The 16,041-nt window shown below is 43.5% G+C and overlaps 4 protein-coding genes across 4 annotated transcripts; 1 reads left to right on the top strand and 3 right to left on the bottom strand.

The window, feature by feature from the left end:
- Positions 1–334: 334 nt before the first annotated feature.
- On the bottom strand, positions 335–5,566 carry BDB00DRAFT_755731 (uncharacterized protein; the record flags this gene model as incomplete). Its single annotated transcript, XM_053118849.1, has 19 exons — positions 335–485; positions 549–730; positions 798–914; positions 976–1,044; positions 1,122–1,456; positions 1,522–1,629; positions 1,698–1,947; positions 2,029–2,184; positions 2,259–2,416; positions 2,501–2,614; positions 2,694–2,805; positions 2,869–3,041; positions 3,107–3,135; positions 3,217–3,500; positions 3,585–4,640; positions 4,721–4,923; positions 4,993–5,152; positions 5,270–5,389; positions 5,471–5,566. 19 exons carry the CDS (start codon positions 5,564–5,566, stop codon positions 335–337), a joined length of 3,873 nt encoding a protein of 1,290 aa, XP_052984155.1.
- A 772-nt stretch (positions 5,567–6,338) lies between these two features.
- BDB00DRAFT_925573 (uncharacterized protein) lies at positions 6,339–7,880 on the bottom strand (the record flags this gene model as incomplete). Its single annotated transcript, XM_053128807.1, has 2 exons — positions 6,339–7,376; positions 7,473–7,880. 2 exons carry the CDS (start codon positions 7,878–7,880, stop codon positions 6,339–6,341), a joined length of 1,446 nt encoding a protein of 481 aa, XP_052984154.1.
- Positions 7,881–8,409: 529 nt separating this feature from the next.
- Positions 8,410–12,311, top strand: BDB00DRAFT_802379 (P-loop containing nucleoside triphosphate hydrolase protein). The gene is made up of 8 exons (XM_053121950.1): positions 8,410–9,242; positions 9,323–9,532; positions 9,614–10,710; positions 10,771–11,113; positions 11,200–11,528; positions 11,595–11,861; positions 11,930–12,108; positions 12,189–12,311. The coding sequence occupies exons 1-8, from the start codon at positions 8,515–8,517 to the stop codon at positions 12,249–12,251; spliced, it is 3,216 nt and encodes a 1,071-aa protein (XP_052984153.1). The 5' UTR covers positions 8,410–8,514; the 3' UTR covers positions 12,252–12,311.
- On the bottom strand, positions 12,312–14,983 carry BDB00DRAFT_950921 (isomerising glucosamine-fructose-6-phosphate aminotransferase). Its single transcript, XM_053129580.1, has 8 exons — positions 14,943–14,983; positions 14,778–14,875; positions 14,581–14,714; positions 14,012–14,444; positions 13,741–13,950; positions 13,390–13,676; positions 12,939–13,315; positions 12,312–12,864 (listed from the first exon to the last, which is right to left on the bottom strand). Exons 1-8 carry the CDS (start codon positions 14,957–14,959, stop codon positions 12,345–12,347), a joined length of 2,076 nt encoding a protein of 691 aa, XP_052984152.1. The 5' UTR covers positions 14,960–14,983; the 3' UTR covers positions 12,312–12,344.
- Positions 14,984–16,041: the final 1,058 nt, after the last annotated feature.

The raw sequence follows: 16,041 nt of genomic DNA, 5'->3' as shown, positions 1-16,041 counted from the left end.
ATGTGCTTGAAATTTATTTTACATTGATGAATTATTATTAGATATGCAACAAGAAGACTATGAATAGAACAACAGCTCTCTTGGCTTGGGAAGCTTGGGCTTTGAAGACTCCTGTACAAGTTTGAAGATACCAGTGCCAATGGAAATTGGAATACCCATGATAATTTGCTCTGACACGCCCACAACGTTATCCTTTTTACTATATAGTGCCGCATCGAACAAGTGATCTGACGTTTTTTCGAACGATGCGATACTGAGAACACTGTCTCTCATCTTGGAAATACCGAAACGAGTGATACCGAGAATTTCACCCTTTAAAAGTACACGATAAAAATTAGCAATGTACAGGTGATTCGAGCAGGAAGTAGTAATTCAAAGTGCATACCTTGCTCGTCATGATATCACCCAACAAGAAGACGTGTCGATGATCGATAGTCATACCGTGACTCTCCATGGTCATTTGAATTTCATTAATGATCGTATTTCTAGAAACAGCATTGTTTAATACGCAAGAATATAGAGGAAGAGTACGAACGAAATTATAATACCTTGCAGCTTCAATACCCAGAACCTCACAAATTTCCATAATATGGTTGGACGTGGTCTTTTCACCAATGATACCATCCGTGGTCATGACCTTTAACAAACCATAGCCTTCCACAAGTAACTGCTTCGTACCTTGTTTGCCTTCCTTTTCACTAATAACTGCACGAACGACAGTTGGGAGACCCTAATTCACCAAATATATCAGTCAAAAAGTTCAACTCGAGAAAAGAACTTATGTAAGGGCAACATACAGTAATGATGACGCTTGGTAGGATACGTTTAATCGCTTTGATGTTATAGTAGACAGATTCATCTTGTTTGCTGTGAACGTAGACGCGAATAAGATCAGGTCGGCTCGTTTGGACATCCTAAAAAATCACTGTGAGTAAATAGACACCAAATAGCACGCATCATAATCTAAGTCTTTACCAAATGGGACATCTTCAGCTTAGGGAAAGTTTGGATGGCATTGGCAATCTCGTAAAGGTTGGTTTCCAACTAGATACCAAAATGAAGAACTGTTAGTTACAAGCTAGATATCAGCATTTCCATTAATTTTAGAATGCTTTCCATACCTGAAGTTTGTTGATTGCATCCAAATCCAAACGGATTAAGATATATGTCTCGTCTCGATCATATACTTCTTCCATGTACATGGCAACATCACCAAGGAGAGTCCTTTCGACACGGCCCTTGACAACACGAGCAGCACGTACATCCTTGTCAGCGTGCAGCGCACAAGTAATAATAGGCGTAGAGATGATCTTGGCAGCGTTGATAATTTCCTTGATACGGGGCACACCCAATGTTACGTTCATACTAGCGACACCAGCAAAATGGAAAGTCTTCAAAGTCATCTGTGTACCAGGTTCACCAATGGACTGAGCACCAATGGCACCCACAGCAGTACCTATATTGCATAAACTTTGTTAGAGAAAATCCTTCGACATTGTGATCCTTCCTACTATGTTATACCAGGTTCAATCTTGGCCTTCAGATATTTGGACAGACAGACTTCTAGATAATGGCGAAGCTGTGTTTCCGTCATAACAAACATATTTCGGACAGCAATCTTGGTGTCATCTAAAGAAAAAAGAAAAGGTTACCATATACTCTTACCACCAATTGTTTTTGTTGCTTTCAGAACTTACCTTCAACATCCTCATCAATATCGATATCCATGAAATCTTCGTCAGGAACAGCCAAACCAGGAAGCATGTCGTTTTTCTTACGAATATTTGCCAGTTTCCTTGCGATTTTTTCAGTGACAAACTTTCGAGTCATCTCGATAAAGGCAGGAGTACAGTTCTGTGTCCAAATAGGCTTTTCCATTTCAGCTTCAGAAATCGTGAGGATTTGCCAAGGCAAAAGACCAGGTTCATCGTTAGCAGACACCGTGAGCTATAGGAAACCAATACCAAACTTAGTATATAAATATTATAGCAAACGTGAATCTTCGAGAAACGAAAGCGTAATACGTACTCGGACATGTTTCAAATTACGCTCAAACTCGACTGGAACACCATCACCTTCAATGGTCATAGGATCGAGACCATCAGCACCGTACAAGAATTGTAGGATGGCACCTTCTGAGTTACGGACAGACAAATCATAATGTGCCGTGAGATCTTCAAAGGCCTGGAAAAATGGTATTAGTTTAACTTTTTCTTTACGTAAAGCACGTTTTGAGCCAAATATGCAAATTGTCTTACCTTTGTCAAACGACGCTGCATGTAACCGGTTTCAGCAGTTTTGACAGCTGTATCAACCAGGCCTTCACGACCCGACATAGCGTGGAACAAGAATTCAGTAGGTGTCAAGCCAGTAAAGAAACTGTTTCGTACGAAACCCTTTGCAGGGGGACTTCTCGCTATTTCAAATATTAAATAGAGAAGGAATTGTAAGCATATATATTGAAATATGAGTGCATGATCCTGTATTTACTTTTACTTACAATGCTTCACAAAGTGAGGAAGCGAACGATCCTGGAAACCGTTGGCAACACGGCTACCGCTGATAATTTGCTGACCGACACAAGCAACCATCTGAGACACGTTAATCTGCGAACCTAAAAGCATGTATATCAAGAATGTATTACATAGCTGTTCAAGTATGCCATTTTTCAACTATCCTTTTGCCCTTCTTACCCTTAGAACCACACCGAGCCATGATACTGGGAGAATTGTACATGTTCAGTTCAGTCATACAGACTTTACCGAGATCACCACGAACACCAGACAAGATACCGGAGACAATAGACTACACATAAAGCTATCAGTGAACATTGATTCCAATTGATGCAAAAGTTGTATCTTTTCTTACCTCCATAGTTTGCTCTTCGTTACAACCAGGCATAGTTTCCAGTTGGCCCGCCTTGAACTTTGCGATAACTTCATCGCACTTTTTGTATGCATCTGCTACTTCTTCATCCTTGATCTCTCGTAGACGCTTTCCGGGAGTAACATCGCTGATGCCAATGGAGAAACCTTGGTTGGCTATAAATATAGACAATGTTAAGATATAGTACCATCGTACTTGGATTATAGTTTTATCAACATACCAAGCCATCTAGCACAGAGTTTTGCAAGTCTACAAATATAATAGTTTAGTAAACAAGCTTCTCCCTTTTATCCTCTTTGTTCTAAAATCAAGAATGAGCTGATAGATTACCTATTCATACACTTGGCTGCTTCAACTGCTCCATAATCACGCAAAATTACATAGAATACCGAGTTCTTGTTGCCATCACCAACAACAGCTTTGTCAACCAAGCCGCACATGATTTCACTATTTTGCACGACCAACCAACCGTCATTCGGACAAAGATCAGGGCAACGGCCTTCTTCCTTTACGAACGATTTCGTCTTGGCTTCCACATTCACCAACACTTGACTCTTCTTGTTTGGCTTGAACAAAACATTGAAGATTTGCTTGCCAGTCCAAAGACGTTGAGGCTAAACACGTAAAGGGAAAAAGATATTTCTTCTAAGCATATTGCTCTATAAATTCCCAGCACCAATTATACTGCTATAAATTACCTTCCAAATGACCGGTGGTGGAATATCGATGTGTGTATTGGCGTCAAACATGTAAGTGCAAATATGCGTGAACATTGCGCGGGTATAAAATGTGTCTTTGTGAGAGAGCAAATAGGATGCAGTAATGAAATCTTGAGTAGCAGCAACGAGTGGTTCACCGTTACGAGGTGTTACTAGGTTGTTTTTGACACCCATCAATTCGATAGCTTCTGCTTTAGCTTCTTGTGTTTGCGGCAAGTGCATGTTCATTTCGTCACCGTCAAAATCGGCGTTGTATGGTGAGCAGACACATTCGTTGAAACGGAACGTTCGCCAGGGCATGACCTTGGCAAAATGCGCCATGATAGACAGTCTGTGAAGCGAGGGCTGACGATTGAAAAGCACGACGTCATTATCCGACAAATGACGTTCGACAAGATCGCCAATCTTAAGTTCCGAGGCAGTTCTTGCTCTGTCACCGAACTTTAATGACTTTTTGAATCCACCGTTAGCGTATTGGACATAGTTGGCACCTGGATGAACCAACGGGCCATTGATGATGCACTGGCGAAGCTTGTGGATGTTGTGCTGGTTGACGCGTTCAGGGAAAGTCAAGATCTTTGCGACACGATCAGGGACGGCGACTTGGTCGATACGCATGTTGGGATCGGGCGAAATAACGGTACGTCCAGAGAAATCCACACGTTTACCGGACAAATTACCACGGAAACGACCTTGTTTACCCTTCAAACGCTGACTGAGACCACGACTAGGTTTACCTTGAGCAGCGTTGGGAATACCAGGCAGTTCACTGTTGATATACATGGCAGCAGCCAGTTGCAAAAATTCCCACTGCTCCATCAGATTCATGACTGTGATGCCCTTCTCCAAGCCAGCTCGGATGATAGCGTTCGTAAATACAATTTCAGTCAATTTAGCTGTCAAATCATCCTCATTACTCGTGTTGTCGTCCTGCATAACGGATGGTCGAATACATGCTGGTGGGACAGGAAGATATTGCCAAATATACCACTCGGGGCGACCGTGTTCTTCGCTGAGACCAAGCAATTCGCAATCCTGCCGGTCATTATCGATAGGCGCATTAACGTCATGTGGCATATATTTGATAAATATCACTTCTTTTAAGCCATACATACCTCTGGTGTTACTCGCTGGAATAATCGCAGCACTTTAAGTGGATTCAAGTCATCTTGAGCCTTAGCGATGTGCGTTTTTATTTCTGGCATCGTATTTGCCGCAGCGTTGAATGATTTTCGAAATTCTTCAGCTTCATTAGCTACTCGCTTCAAGCGGTATTTGTCGTGGGTTATTTTCATCGGACCAACTTTCTTGACGACGCCTAAAAAACCAAACATTAAGTTTAGAGACTGTCCCAATATAATTTCTCCTCAATGTTAATTCAACGAACCATTCACACTACTGCAATGAGGACAATAGCTAATTTTCTTGCACCTTTCGTTAATCATCTTGACAATCTTCATACGTTGCAGGTTATCCAATCCTGGCGCACGTAGTCGTCGCAAAAAACTTCGTCGCTCCGGTTCTTCGAGCATAACACGACTACAGGTCTTATGTACGGTAAGAGTATATTATTGAGTATACACAATCATATCATCTTCAATATCGTTCTTCTCTGCAGTGTATCTCAAACTTACCTTGCATATTTCCTGCAGAATGTTGATTACTGCTCTAAAGTAACCAATATGAAAAATAGGCAAGACCAGTTTAAGGTAACCCCAGTGACCAACACATTCTTGCATTTTCTTGCCACACGTATCGCATACTGCTTCTTTATTCGAGGTACCCTAGATATACAAACGCAATTAACTCAATAACGAATCATGTGTATCATACACCTAATAATATATATATATATATGGCTGTACCATTCGCAAATCAAGTACACCACCCTTGACAGGAACTCGACTTTCAGGCATGTATAGATCTCGTTGCGTAACTTCCAATTCACCGATTTTGACCATGTTCTGTGGTGACATTACACCAAACTGAATGTGGCGACTGGTAATTAAAACATGGTTGACAATAAATTAGAAACTAAGAGGATCAACGCGAATCAATTAAGTAGCGCTTACATTTTTTTCGGCGTGTTGTCATAAACTTGTTCTTTCATGATTGCAAGCTACAAAACGTCGAAGAATGGGTCCGAAATCGAACGGATCGTGCGCAGGAAAAAGGCTCAATGTAGTTACAATTGGATTCTTTTTTTCTTTAGCAGCAAAGAAAAGAAAGGCAGAGCTTTTTTGTGACTCAGATTTTTTTTTTTGGGAAATTGTCGTTTTTGACAGGTCGTGCTTCGCTGATGAATACTATGGCATTGTAACTCAAAAGAGTGTGACCTAATTTCTACTGCTATACATTCATTGTAGACTGTATCATGGCCTCGTAAATATGCTTAAAGCTTTATTACACTCTGCCAACGTCAGCGAAGCGTACTTGAACCAAAGAATCTTTATTCGAAAAATAGACACAACCAAAAAAAAAGAACACTGCTACTACCACTTCTTGTTACAGTACCTGTGTTGTTGCAAATGTTATCAGTCGACTTTGTCGGCTTGAAGCATGACATATAGCGTTATTCTCAAAATGTGATAGCCTTAGCATCTGTTTTTTCTAGATATTCACGCGTAAGCTTTATTTGATCATATACAATTTTAAAGCAAGAAGGTTAAATTTTATTAGTGGAAGTGGTGAGCCATTAGTGTTAATTGATAATGTAGCTACGAATGATATGTTTTACGGTATATAATGAAAGTCGATATGGGAATGCTTATTCAGTTCTGCAATAGCGTCGTGCATTACTCCGTAACAGCTCTCGAATACCAGCACTTGAAGCAGAGTAAGACGATCAGAACAAAGGAACTCCAAAAGTTTATGATTGATACGTAGATTCTCCAATTGAATGTAGTGCAAACGCGGAGCTCGTGCAAAGAACGCAATCAGCTGTGTTGTAAAATTAATAGAAACAGATACCGGCGGTTGCTGTTGCTGTTCTCGTTGATAAAAGCTGCCAATGAACCTTTGCAAGCGAGGAAATCCAGCTGTTGATAAGACTTCCAGATGCTCTTGTCTTAAATGAGTCAGATCAATGACTTCTAACGTGTTGTGGTATGCTGGGATCACACAAAGCAAATAGTGCATGGTATCCTTGGTCCCAGCACCACAGAGCTGGAAACATTTCAATGTGCTGTTCGTCGCACTCAGTAAGTTCGACAGCTCAGCGGTTGCAAAGTGTTTCGTATGCGTATGTTCGATAGATTCAGAAAACAAGGTATATCCCTCGTCATTCTCGAATGTGCAGCTGTATCTAAGTGTCTGGATTGCTGTACAGTAGCTGATCAAGTACCTGTAGAACTTTCTCGCCAAAGCTCCACCCCATCCGCACGACCTGAAGTTGATACTTTGTAAATTCGGTAAAACTTGAAGTATATATTCGGGAAATGGAAGGGCAATATCTTGATTAGAAACGTCGAGGCATATGCTGGAGAGGTTCATGTGCTGGTGTTGCTTCAGAATTGAGGAGTCGTTGGCACCAGCAGCTTCTAATTCTCCAAATAATAACCGGCGCATTTGATGCGACAGTGAAATGGAAGGGCGGATTAACCAATCGCCTCCATTCCTCATCTTTAGACTGAAATGCGATAAATTCGGAAACTGATTAATCACGAAAGCCGGTATTGGATAGATGGTGTCTTCTGGAAAAGCATCCCACAGCAAAGTCAGCCGGTTCAAACTAGAGCAGGTAACCGCTTGGAACTTCTCGAACCATTGCATCTTATAACAAGATAAAGTGAAGGTCGCTAATAGCAGTTTATACCGAGAAAAAAGTTCTCAATGTCACGTTAAAAAAGCTGCCATGGTCAACTTGACCACTAGTTCTTGCTTAAAGTCTGACTGCAACCGACCTTCTTTAATGCAGCGACAGTCCCAGACTGTAAGCAAATCCATGGTGTTTTTCAAGTCCTCGGTAGCGGCAAGCATGCCATTGTAGGTACAGTTAGGATCCAAAGATAAATCGACAACACGGATAGTAGAGCTCGTTGGAATCAATGCCTGATAGGTGGTTAGGACGCGATGTAACTTGTAATTACAGGATCCGTTCGATAGGGTATGCCACATATTCGGATCAGCAAGCACCACCGATCGCCACTTTTTGCTGACGACAGAGCATTGAATACGCTCTTTCAATGTCAAGAATGAAAGCACGACTCTTTGTACTTCCATGGACAGACAAAGCATATAGTCCAAAGGAGTACTGTGCATCTGTGAACGCGACATAGTGACAGGGATGTAAGCTTTGTAACCTCGCTTTGTCTGTGATGTATACTGTAGCGACAACCTTACGAGTAGATACCCAGTGGAAACGCATAGGATTGATGAAACAAAGGAAGAAAAGCATCGGTTGAGGCTAACAGAACCCACTTATATATTTTTGATGCATATGTCTGTTACTGCTGTTGGTACTGCTGGTAAGCGTTAAAACAGTGTGATGAAAATATAAATACAAAGAGTTTGCGTTGAAAAAGGCAATGATAGCAACAGCCTAGCACTAGTACATAGTAGGCTCGTACGTCATATAGCACAAAAAATAGATAGGATTGTACCATAAATGTTAAAGGCGTCCAACGATTAAGTGACGATTGTAATATTAGAGCTTTCGCTGTTAATAATTGAAACCAAATTCTCACAACGAAGTCTTGACTGCGACTGCGGAAGTGGCCACCTGTGTACTGCGGTAACGTGGCTGCTGCGGCACAATCCTGCGAATTTGCCTGCAACTCCGAGAAAGCTTTAAGAGGCTTTCAAAAAAAAAGTTGCTTTGGTTGCTGCGACATTCTGTATATTAGTGTATTCTATTTTTTGTCTTCGTTCTCTCTCCATTCTTTATCCTTCAAATTTATATTGTCTCACCATGCCAGCCATTACACCAACACAACTCTCAGCGCTACAAAAGAATCTGAAGAATATCCGCAACATCTGTATATTAGCCCATGTTGATCACGGCAAGACCACGTTATCCGATTCACTCCTAGCAACAAACGGCATTATCTCGTCTAAAATGGCGGGCAAAGTGCGTTACCTCGATTCACGAGAAGACGAACAAGAACGCGGCATTACAATGGAATCAAGTGCCATTAGCTTGTATTTCAAGCTTGTACGTGCATCAACTGAAGGCGAAGGTAATGTGGCCAGCGAGTTCTTGATCAACTTGATCGATTCACCCGGTCACGTCGATTTTTCGTCCGAAGTATCCACAGCGTCTCGACTCTGCGATGGTGGTTTGGTATTGGTTGATGTGGTCGAGGGTGTGTGCACACAAACGATTTCGGTGCTGCGACAGGCATGGATTGACAAGGTCAAACCAATCCTTGTATTCAACAAGATGGATCGGTTGATTGTGGAACTCAAGCTGACGCCTCAAGAGGCCTATCTTCACCTGATTCGTATTCTTGAACAAGTAAATGCAATTATGGCAACGTTCTTTACGGGCGATTTGATGGAAGATGAAGCACGAAAAGTCGAAGCAGAAAAGCAGAATGAGGATTGGCATGGCGAAGAGCGCGATGACTCGGATATCTATTTCGATCCAAGCAAAGGGAATGTCATTTTCGCGAGTGCTGTCGATGGCTGGGCTTTTCGGTAAGATTTAAAATAGGAGGTTCTTCTTAATTAAGAATGAACATGGTCATGGCTTGCATTAACATGCCTCCGTTTTTTAGTATCCAGCAATTTGCAAGCATCTATTTCAAAAAGCTTGGTTTCAAGGAATCTGTTCTGCAGCAGTGCTTATGGGGAGACTACTATTTTGATGCAAAAGCCAAGCGTGTGATCCAACACAAGCACCTCAAGGGCCGTAATATGAAGCCCATGTTTGTTCAGTTCGTTTTGGATAATATCTGGGCTGTCTATGATAGCGTTGTTGTTCAACAGTAAGTTCAGTTTCAACCCAACTGTCTGTGGTCAAGCCGAATATATTTATATACAAAGGCAACTGACAATTCCTGTATCAGGAATCGCGAACGAACCGAAAAAATCGTCAACTCGCTCAATATCAAGGTGCTTCCGCGGGATCTTCGGTCTCGCGACACACAAACCTTATTGACAGCTATTTTCTCACAATGGTTACCACTGTCAACATGTGTTCTGCTCGCTATTATTGGTCAATTGCCACCACCCGTCGAGGCACAACGCATCCGCATTCCCAAAATGTTATACCCGGATGTACAACAAAACGACAACGAGCCATTAAAGCCAACCAACGACGTTGAAACGGCGCTTTACGCATGTGACGCGTCGGAAAATGCACCTGTGGTTGCTTATGTCAGCAAAATGTTTGCTGTTCCTGCCGACCTGTTACCAGAAAACCGACGCAAGCAAATGACGGCAGAAGAAATGCGCGAACGAGGCCGACGTCAGCGAGCTTTGCGTGCTGCGTTGGAGGACAAGACTAATAATGAGGATAACGGCGTACCTTTGGATTCTGAAACCATCGCTCAACTCCAAGCTGAAGCAGACAGAGAAAAGGAAGAAGAAGAACGGAAGGCCAAGGAAGAGATCAAGGGAGAGCGAATCATTGGCTTTTCGAGATTGTACTCTGGTACGATCCGTGTTGGCCAAAAGCTCTATGTGTTGGGACCCAAGTATGATTCTCGGTATCCCGACCAGCATTGCAGCGAAATCAAGGTCGAAAGCTTGTACTTAATTATGGGACGTGAGCTTGAGGCATTGCCCGAAGTATCTGCAGGCAATGTGTTCGGTATTGGCGGTTTGGAAGGACATATTCTCAAGAACGGTACTCTTGTGAGCACCAAGGAACATGTGAGCAATATGGCAGGCGTGCGCATGGAGGCATCACCCATTGTCCGTGTAGCCCTGGAGCCTGCCGATGCAGCTGATATGGACAGGCTTGTAGAAGGATTGCGTCTGTTGAACCAGGCTGATCCATGTGTTGAAGTGCTACTTCAAGAGACTGGTGAACACGTTATCCTGACTGCCGGCGAATTGCATCTTGAACGGTGCTTGCGCGACCTCAAGGAACGATTTGCCAAGATCGATATTCATGTGTCGCCTCCTATTGTACCTTTCCGAGAATGCATTGTTGGTGCAGGTAAAGCGAATAAATTCTAGTAGCTATAGCGATTCTCATACTGATATCGCATGGAAACAGATTTGCCACCTGCGAAGGACACCGAGAACGGCCAAATACCCCGTGGTATGCAGGAGATTCAGTCGTCGTCAAAGAACATTACCTTGAAGGTTCGCACTGTTCCACTTCCAGAGCTTGTCACCGAGTTCTTGAATCAGCATACGTCAACCATCAAGTCCATTGTCGAACAAAAGTCGGTTAAGAAAGCAGTAGACGAGGATGATTTGCTGCAGCAAGTGACATTGGATGCAGGTGAAAAAGTACTCTCACCCGAGGAATTCCAGTCTATCCTGCGTGAAAAGTTTTCCGAAGCGCAGAAGCAAGGCGGACCATTGGCACCGCTGTGGGAAAACATTGTCGATCAGTACGTTGTTTTATTTTGTCTGAGGGAAAAGAAGGCTATCAATGTAAGGGAGAACGACTTACTAAACACCCGCATTTATTGCATAGAATCTGGTCTTTTGGTCCACGACGAATTGGTCCTAACATTTTGGTCAACCGTATTCCAGGCTATATCCGCAAGCCCTTTTTTCAAATCGAAAAGACTGGAAACAAGAGTGAAAGTGATGTTCGAGATGACCATGCGGACGAGGTGCTGGAAGTACAGCAACAAAATGATAGCGAGGAGGCATTGGGTATTCTAGATGTCGATTTCCCTGTTCACACAGGCTTTCAGCTGTCCACTTTGGCGGGTCCATTGTGTGCCGAGCCTGTACAAGGCGTTTGCTACATCGTGCATGGCCTGGAAATTCATCAGGAAGAGTCAGATAGTGCCGATGGTGAGTTGTATAACTATGTCTGTTGCCTTGGGATGAATGGTATGTACTGATTCTTGAGTATATTAGTGCGCTCAAAGCTAGCGCTTATTCAGGGTAAGGTCATTTCAGCTATGAAGGAGGCATGTCGACAAGGCTTCTTGGACTGGTCCCCACGGTTATTCTTGGCCATGTACAAATGTGATATCCAAGCTTCTGCCGAGGTGCTTGGAAGAGTGTATGGCGTCATTTCCAAACGCAAGGGCAAGATCGTGTCCGAAGATTTGAAGGATGGCACACCATTCTGGCAAATTCATGCCCTTTTACCAGTGATTGAAAGTTTCGGTTTCTCCGATGGTAGGTCTTTCATCTTGGGCGTAAGAAAGAAAATGTAGGGGCTGATTACTTGTTCTTTGATACTCTAGAAATTCGTAAGCGAACATCTGGTGCTGCAAGTCCACAGCTAGTATTTAGTGGCTTCGAGATGCTGGATGAAGATCCATTCTGGGTACCCACGACTGAGGAAGAGTTGGAGGATTTGGGCGAAAAGGCAGACAAAGAAAACCTTGCAAAGAAATACATGGACACTGTGCGCAAGCGAAAGGTAAGGAAATGGAACGATCCCAGAATTTCCTAAAGATGAAACGAGTCTTATATTCTTTGTATCTCGTTATTTGTGTATAGGGCATGTTTGTGGAGAAGAAGTTGATTGAGCACGCAGAAAAGCAACGTACTTTGAAAAAGTAATTAGAATCATGGAAAACAAAATGGGTAATAGAAGAACATTTTTATTATATGCACCAAGCATGTGCGTTCCCGTGTGCGTATGTTCCTTTTCCTTTACTCGACTGTGACAGACTTGGCCAGATTTCGAGGGAAATCAACATCGACACCTTGCAAAATAGCAAGGTGATACGACAAAATTTGAAGAGGGACAATGTTGACAAGTCCCTGCAAGCAATCGACAGTCTGTGGCACACGGATAGTCTTGTAGTCCTTGATCAAACTATCGTCACTGCTGTTACAGATAATGATGGGCTGACCCTTGCGAGCAGTAACCTGCTGCAGAGCGCTTTGGACCTTGGGGTAAAGGGAATCCTTGGTCATGACCAGGATGACAGGCATATTTTCATCGACCAACGCAAGTGGACCGTGCTTAAGTTCACCAGCCAAGATACCCTCACTATGCATGTAAGAGATTTCCTTAATCTTGAGTGCACCCTCCAAACAGGTAGCGTTCTGATAGCCACGACCCATGATCAGCAAGCTGCGTTCCTTGGATAAGGTGTCACGTGCCAAACTTTGCAAGTTGGCGTCTTCGGCAAGAACTTCCTTGATGTGACCAGGCAAACGGTACAATCTAGTATGCATTAATATGTGTTAGCTTTTGTGCCACCTTGCGCAAGACGAAGAACGGCCGGAGAAACGACGAACCCATCAATGATTTCCTGTCGTCGCTCAGACATGCAGTTACGATCTTCAGAGAGCTGGATAGCCATCATGACCAAAGCAATATACTGCGACGTGTAGGCTTTGGTACTGGCAACACCGATCTCAGGACCGGCGTTAATGTGGACACCACAGTGAGTTTCGCGTGAGATGGAGCTACCGACAGTGTTGGTGACGCCGACGCAGACGGCGCCGCGTTCCAAGCAGTAGCGCATAGCTAGGATGGTGTCGGCAGTCTCACCGGATTGAGAAACAAACACGCAGACATCATCACGGAAAATGGGCGTGCGTCGGTCCAAAAAGTCGGATGCCAGTTCCGTTTGGCCCGGAATCTCGGTCAGCTGTTCGAAAATCGCGCGCGTCTAATGATATGACAAAGCTATTAGTCTTGAGCACACATGCATGAGCAGACAGCGTTACTTTATGAGTCACTTACCGCCATACAGCTGTGATAGGAGGTGCCACAAGCGATGAATACGATACGACGAGCACGGCGCATGATCGGAAGGTAGCCGCGGAGACCACCCAATGTGACCTTGTGGTTCTCAAAGTTGACACGGCCACGCATCGTGTTTACCACAGATTCAGGCTGCTCATAGATTTCCTTTTGCATAAAGTGATCGAATGCACCCTTCATAATTTCTGCAAGTTCCATTTCCAGCGTCTGGATCGACCGTGTGCACGAATCACCATCCTCGCGTCGCAAACGGTGCACATGGAGTTCTAGAACAAATTTCCTGCAATGAGTCTCCAAAAAAGGCACTAAGATATCATTCGAATACACTACCTCCTTCGGCGATATGGGCAATGTCATCGTCTTCAAGATACAGCACACGCTTGGTGTGTTCGATGATGGCCGATGCATCGGATGCGAGGAAGAACTCTATAGGTTGTGGTAGACCATCCTCGCTCAAGAAAGCACGCGATTGGCTGCGCTGCAGCTGGGGATGTGCAGCGCCAACCGGCGAAAGGAAGCTGTTGGATTCCTTGGCCGAAACTACACCACAAAGAAGCCTTAGTATTCTGTTCTGTAAAGCAAACGGCACACAGATGCATACCTGCTTCGCTCTCTGTCGTGGGATTGCCGAACTCAACGTCGACAAAATCAACCTTGAGCTTCTTTGCAGTCTTGACGCCGACAAGAAGGGGCGAGCCTCTGCGGGTAGCCACGACTTCGTCGGGAAAATGGCAGCTCTTGAAGATGAACGCAAAACTGCCTTCCAACTCCTTGGCTACAGCCTTGACGAGCGTTGTCAAGGTGATGTTGCTATCCTTTTGCGAGTCGTATATGTACTTGGTGAGCTTGGCAACACATTCGGTGTCGGTTTCGGTCTCAAAGCTGATGCCCTTCTTCTCAAGCAGTGTCTTGATTTCCTTGTAGTTTGTGATGATACCGTTGTGGACAATCGTGAATTCATTATTGGGATCAGAGCGGTGCGGGTGTGAGTTTAGTGGCGAAGGCTGGCCATGAGTAGCCCAGCGGGTATGTGCCTGCATGTGTGTACGCGCATGTACGTAATGTGAGTTTTTGTTTGTGAATGAACTTTACACTACACCACTGCCTCCTCTGTTATCGTACATCCAACCGAAATGGATAACTATTAGTTTTGTTTTTGCTATCACTTACCATGCCGCAATGGCTGACGAATGCCTTGGAAAAATCAATGTCTTGTTCATTCACAAGCTTCTTGAGAGCTGCTACTTTGCCGACTTGTTTGATGATCACTGTCTCCTTTTTTTTGTCGCCATCCACGGCAAGACCTGTGTATACACCATCCCCATTAGAGCTATTCTTTATAATCATCCGCTATGAATATTCATTACCAGCAGAGTCGTAGCCTCTGTACTCTAAACGCGACAAGCCATTGACAAGTGTATCCAGAATGAATCGGCGGTCTCTTTCGATGAGATAGTTAAAGTAGCTAATGCATCACATAATCAGTCTCTCTTCTTCCATATTATACTTCTTGTCAGCTTTGCTTGACATACCCAAAGATGCCGCACATGGTATAATGGAGTTGTCAAAAGTTACCGAAAAAAAGAAGAAAAAAGCTGGTCCGGCTGGTTCCGTCCGATTTCATTTTATTCTAGTCGGAGTCTTTTGTGTTACCTGACCCGCGGAAGCGATCTGGGGTTGAGAAAAGCTTTCTTTATGTTTTGTTGACATGCAAAACGACGTTACATACATACACAAAACCTCACGTGCATTAATTTTCATAGCACCATGCATTGCCACCTATCATTCATTTCGCTGAAACAAGCGGGTCAGCGGCAGCTCTCAAATCCTAATCAGTGATCCATACACCAAGCAAAACAGATGCTAGTAGATATGTCTTTAAAGCATTCAAATGTCTGGATTTCTACGTTACACTCCTACGAAGCAGCTGCACAATAGCTGTACAGCTATATTGATTTTCTAGAGTCGATAGCAATCTCATTGGTATCGCCTACAAAATTTCATAGACAACCGTTGTGGAACTGCTATCAGTGGTCTGTGCGTAAGCACTCACAGAAACATATGCAGCTTCTAGATTTACAACATAGTTGAGAGTTGACAAATTTCGAGTCACAGTAGCAAGCAGCTAAGACTTGAAGCCACGAAAAGCTAATAGTAGTATGCTTCATTAGCTAGGCGATAGTTATTCATTATATGATTGTAAAAGATAATAAAGCGTTTGATGATAAGATGTAGGGTTGCGGACGGCATGATGTCCAAAGAAAGACACGTACTTGGAACAACGATTGAACAGATTTATTGTTTGCAATGCTCCCCCTTAAAAGTCTTTATCATCACCGCTGGCGCCAGAAGCGTGTCTAGTCAGATATACCATCAGCCAAATCAACCGTAGTTCTCATTCGAAACTTTCGACGTCTAATGGCTTCGCATGTCATGCGACTCTGTTGGAAAGCGAAAGACAATAAATTTGTATATGCCTTCATTGTGTTCCTCCCGGCCAACATCATGCAGACGTATACCTTATATCTTTATCATTATTGGATACACACCAATAGCATCGACAGTTTGCTCTGGACATTGTGGCGTCCCCGAAGGTGATTTAAGACATTGTTTGTGTAACGTCATGGAAGA

This window comes from Zychaea mexicana (genome assembly GCF_025766255.1).
Source record: "Zychaea mexicana strain RSA 1403 chromosome Unknown BDB00scaffold_7, whole genome shotgun sequence".
In the NCBI taxonomy this organism is placed as follows: domain Eukaryota; kingdom Fungi; phylum Mucoromycota; class Mucoromycetes; order Mucorales; family Lichtheimiaceae; genus Zychaea; species Zychaea mexicana.
The sequence above is the reverse complement of the archived record's forward strand: the minus strand, read 5'-3'. Positions and strand labels throughout refer to the sequence as shown.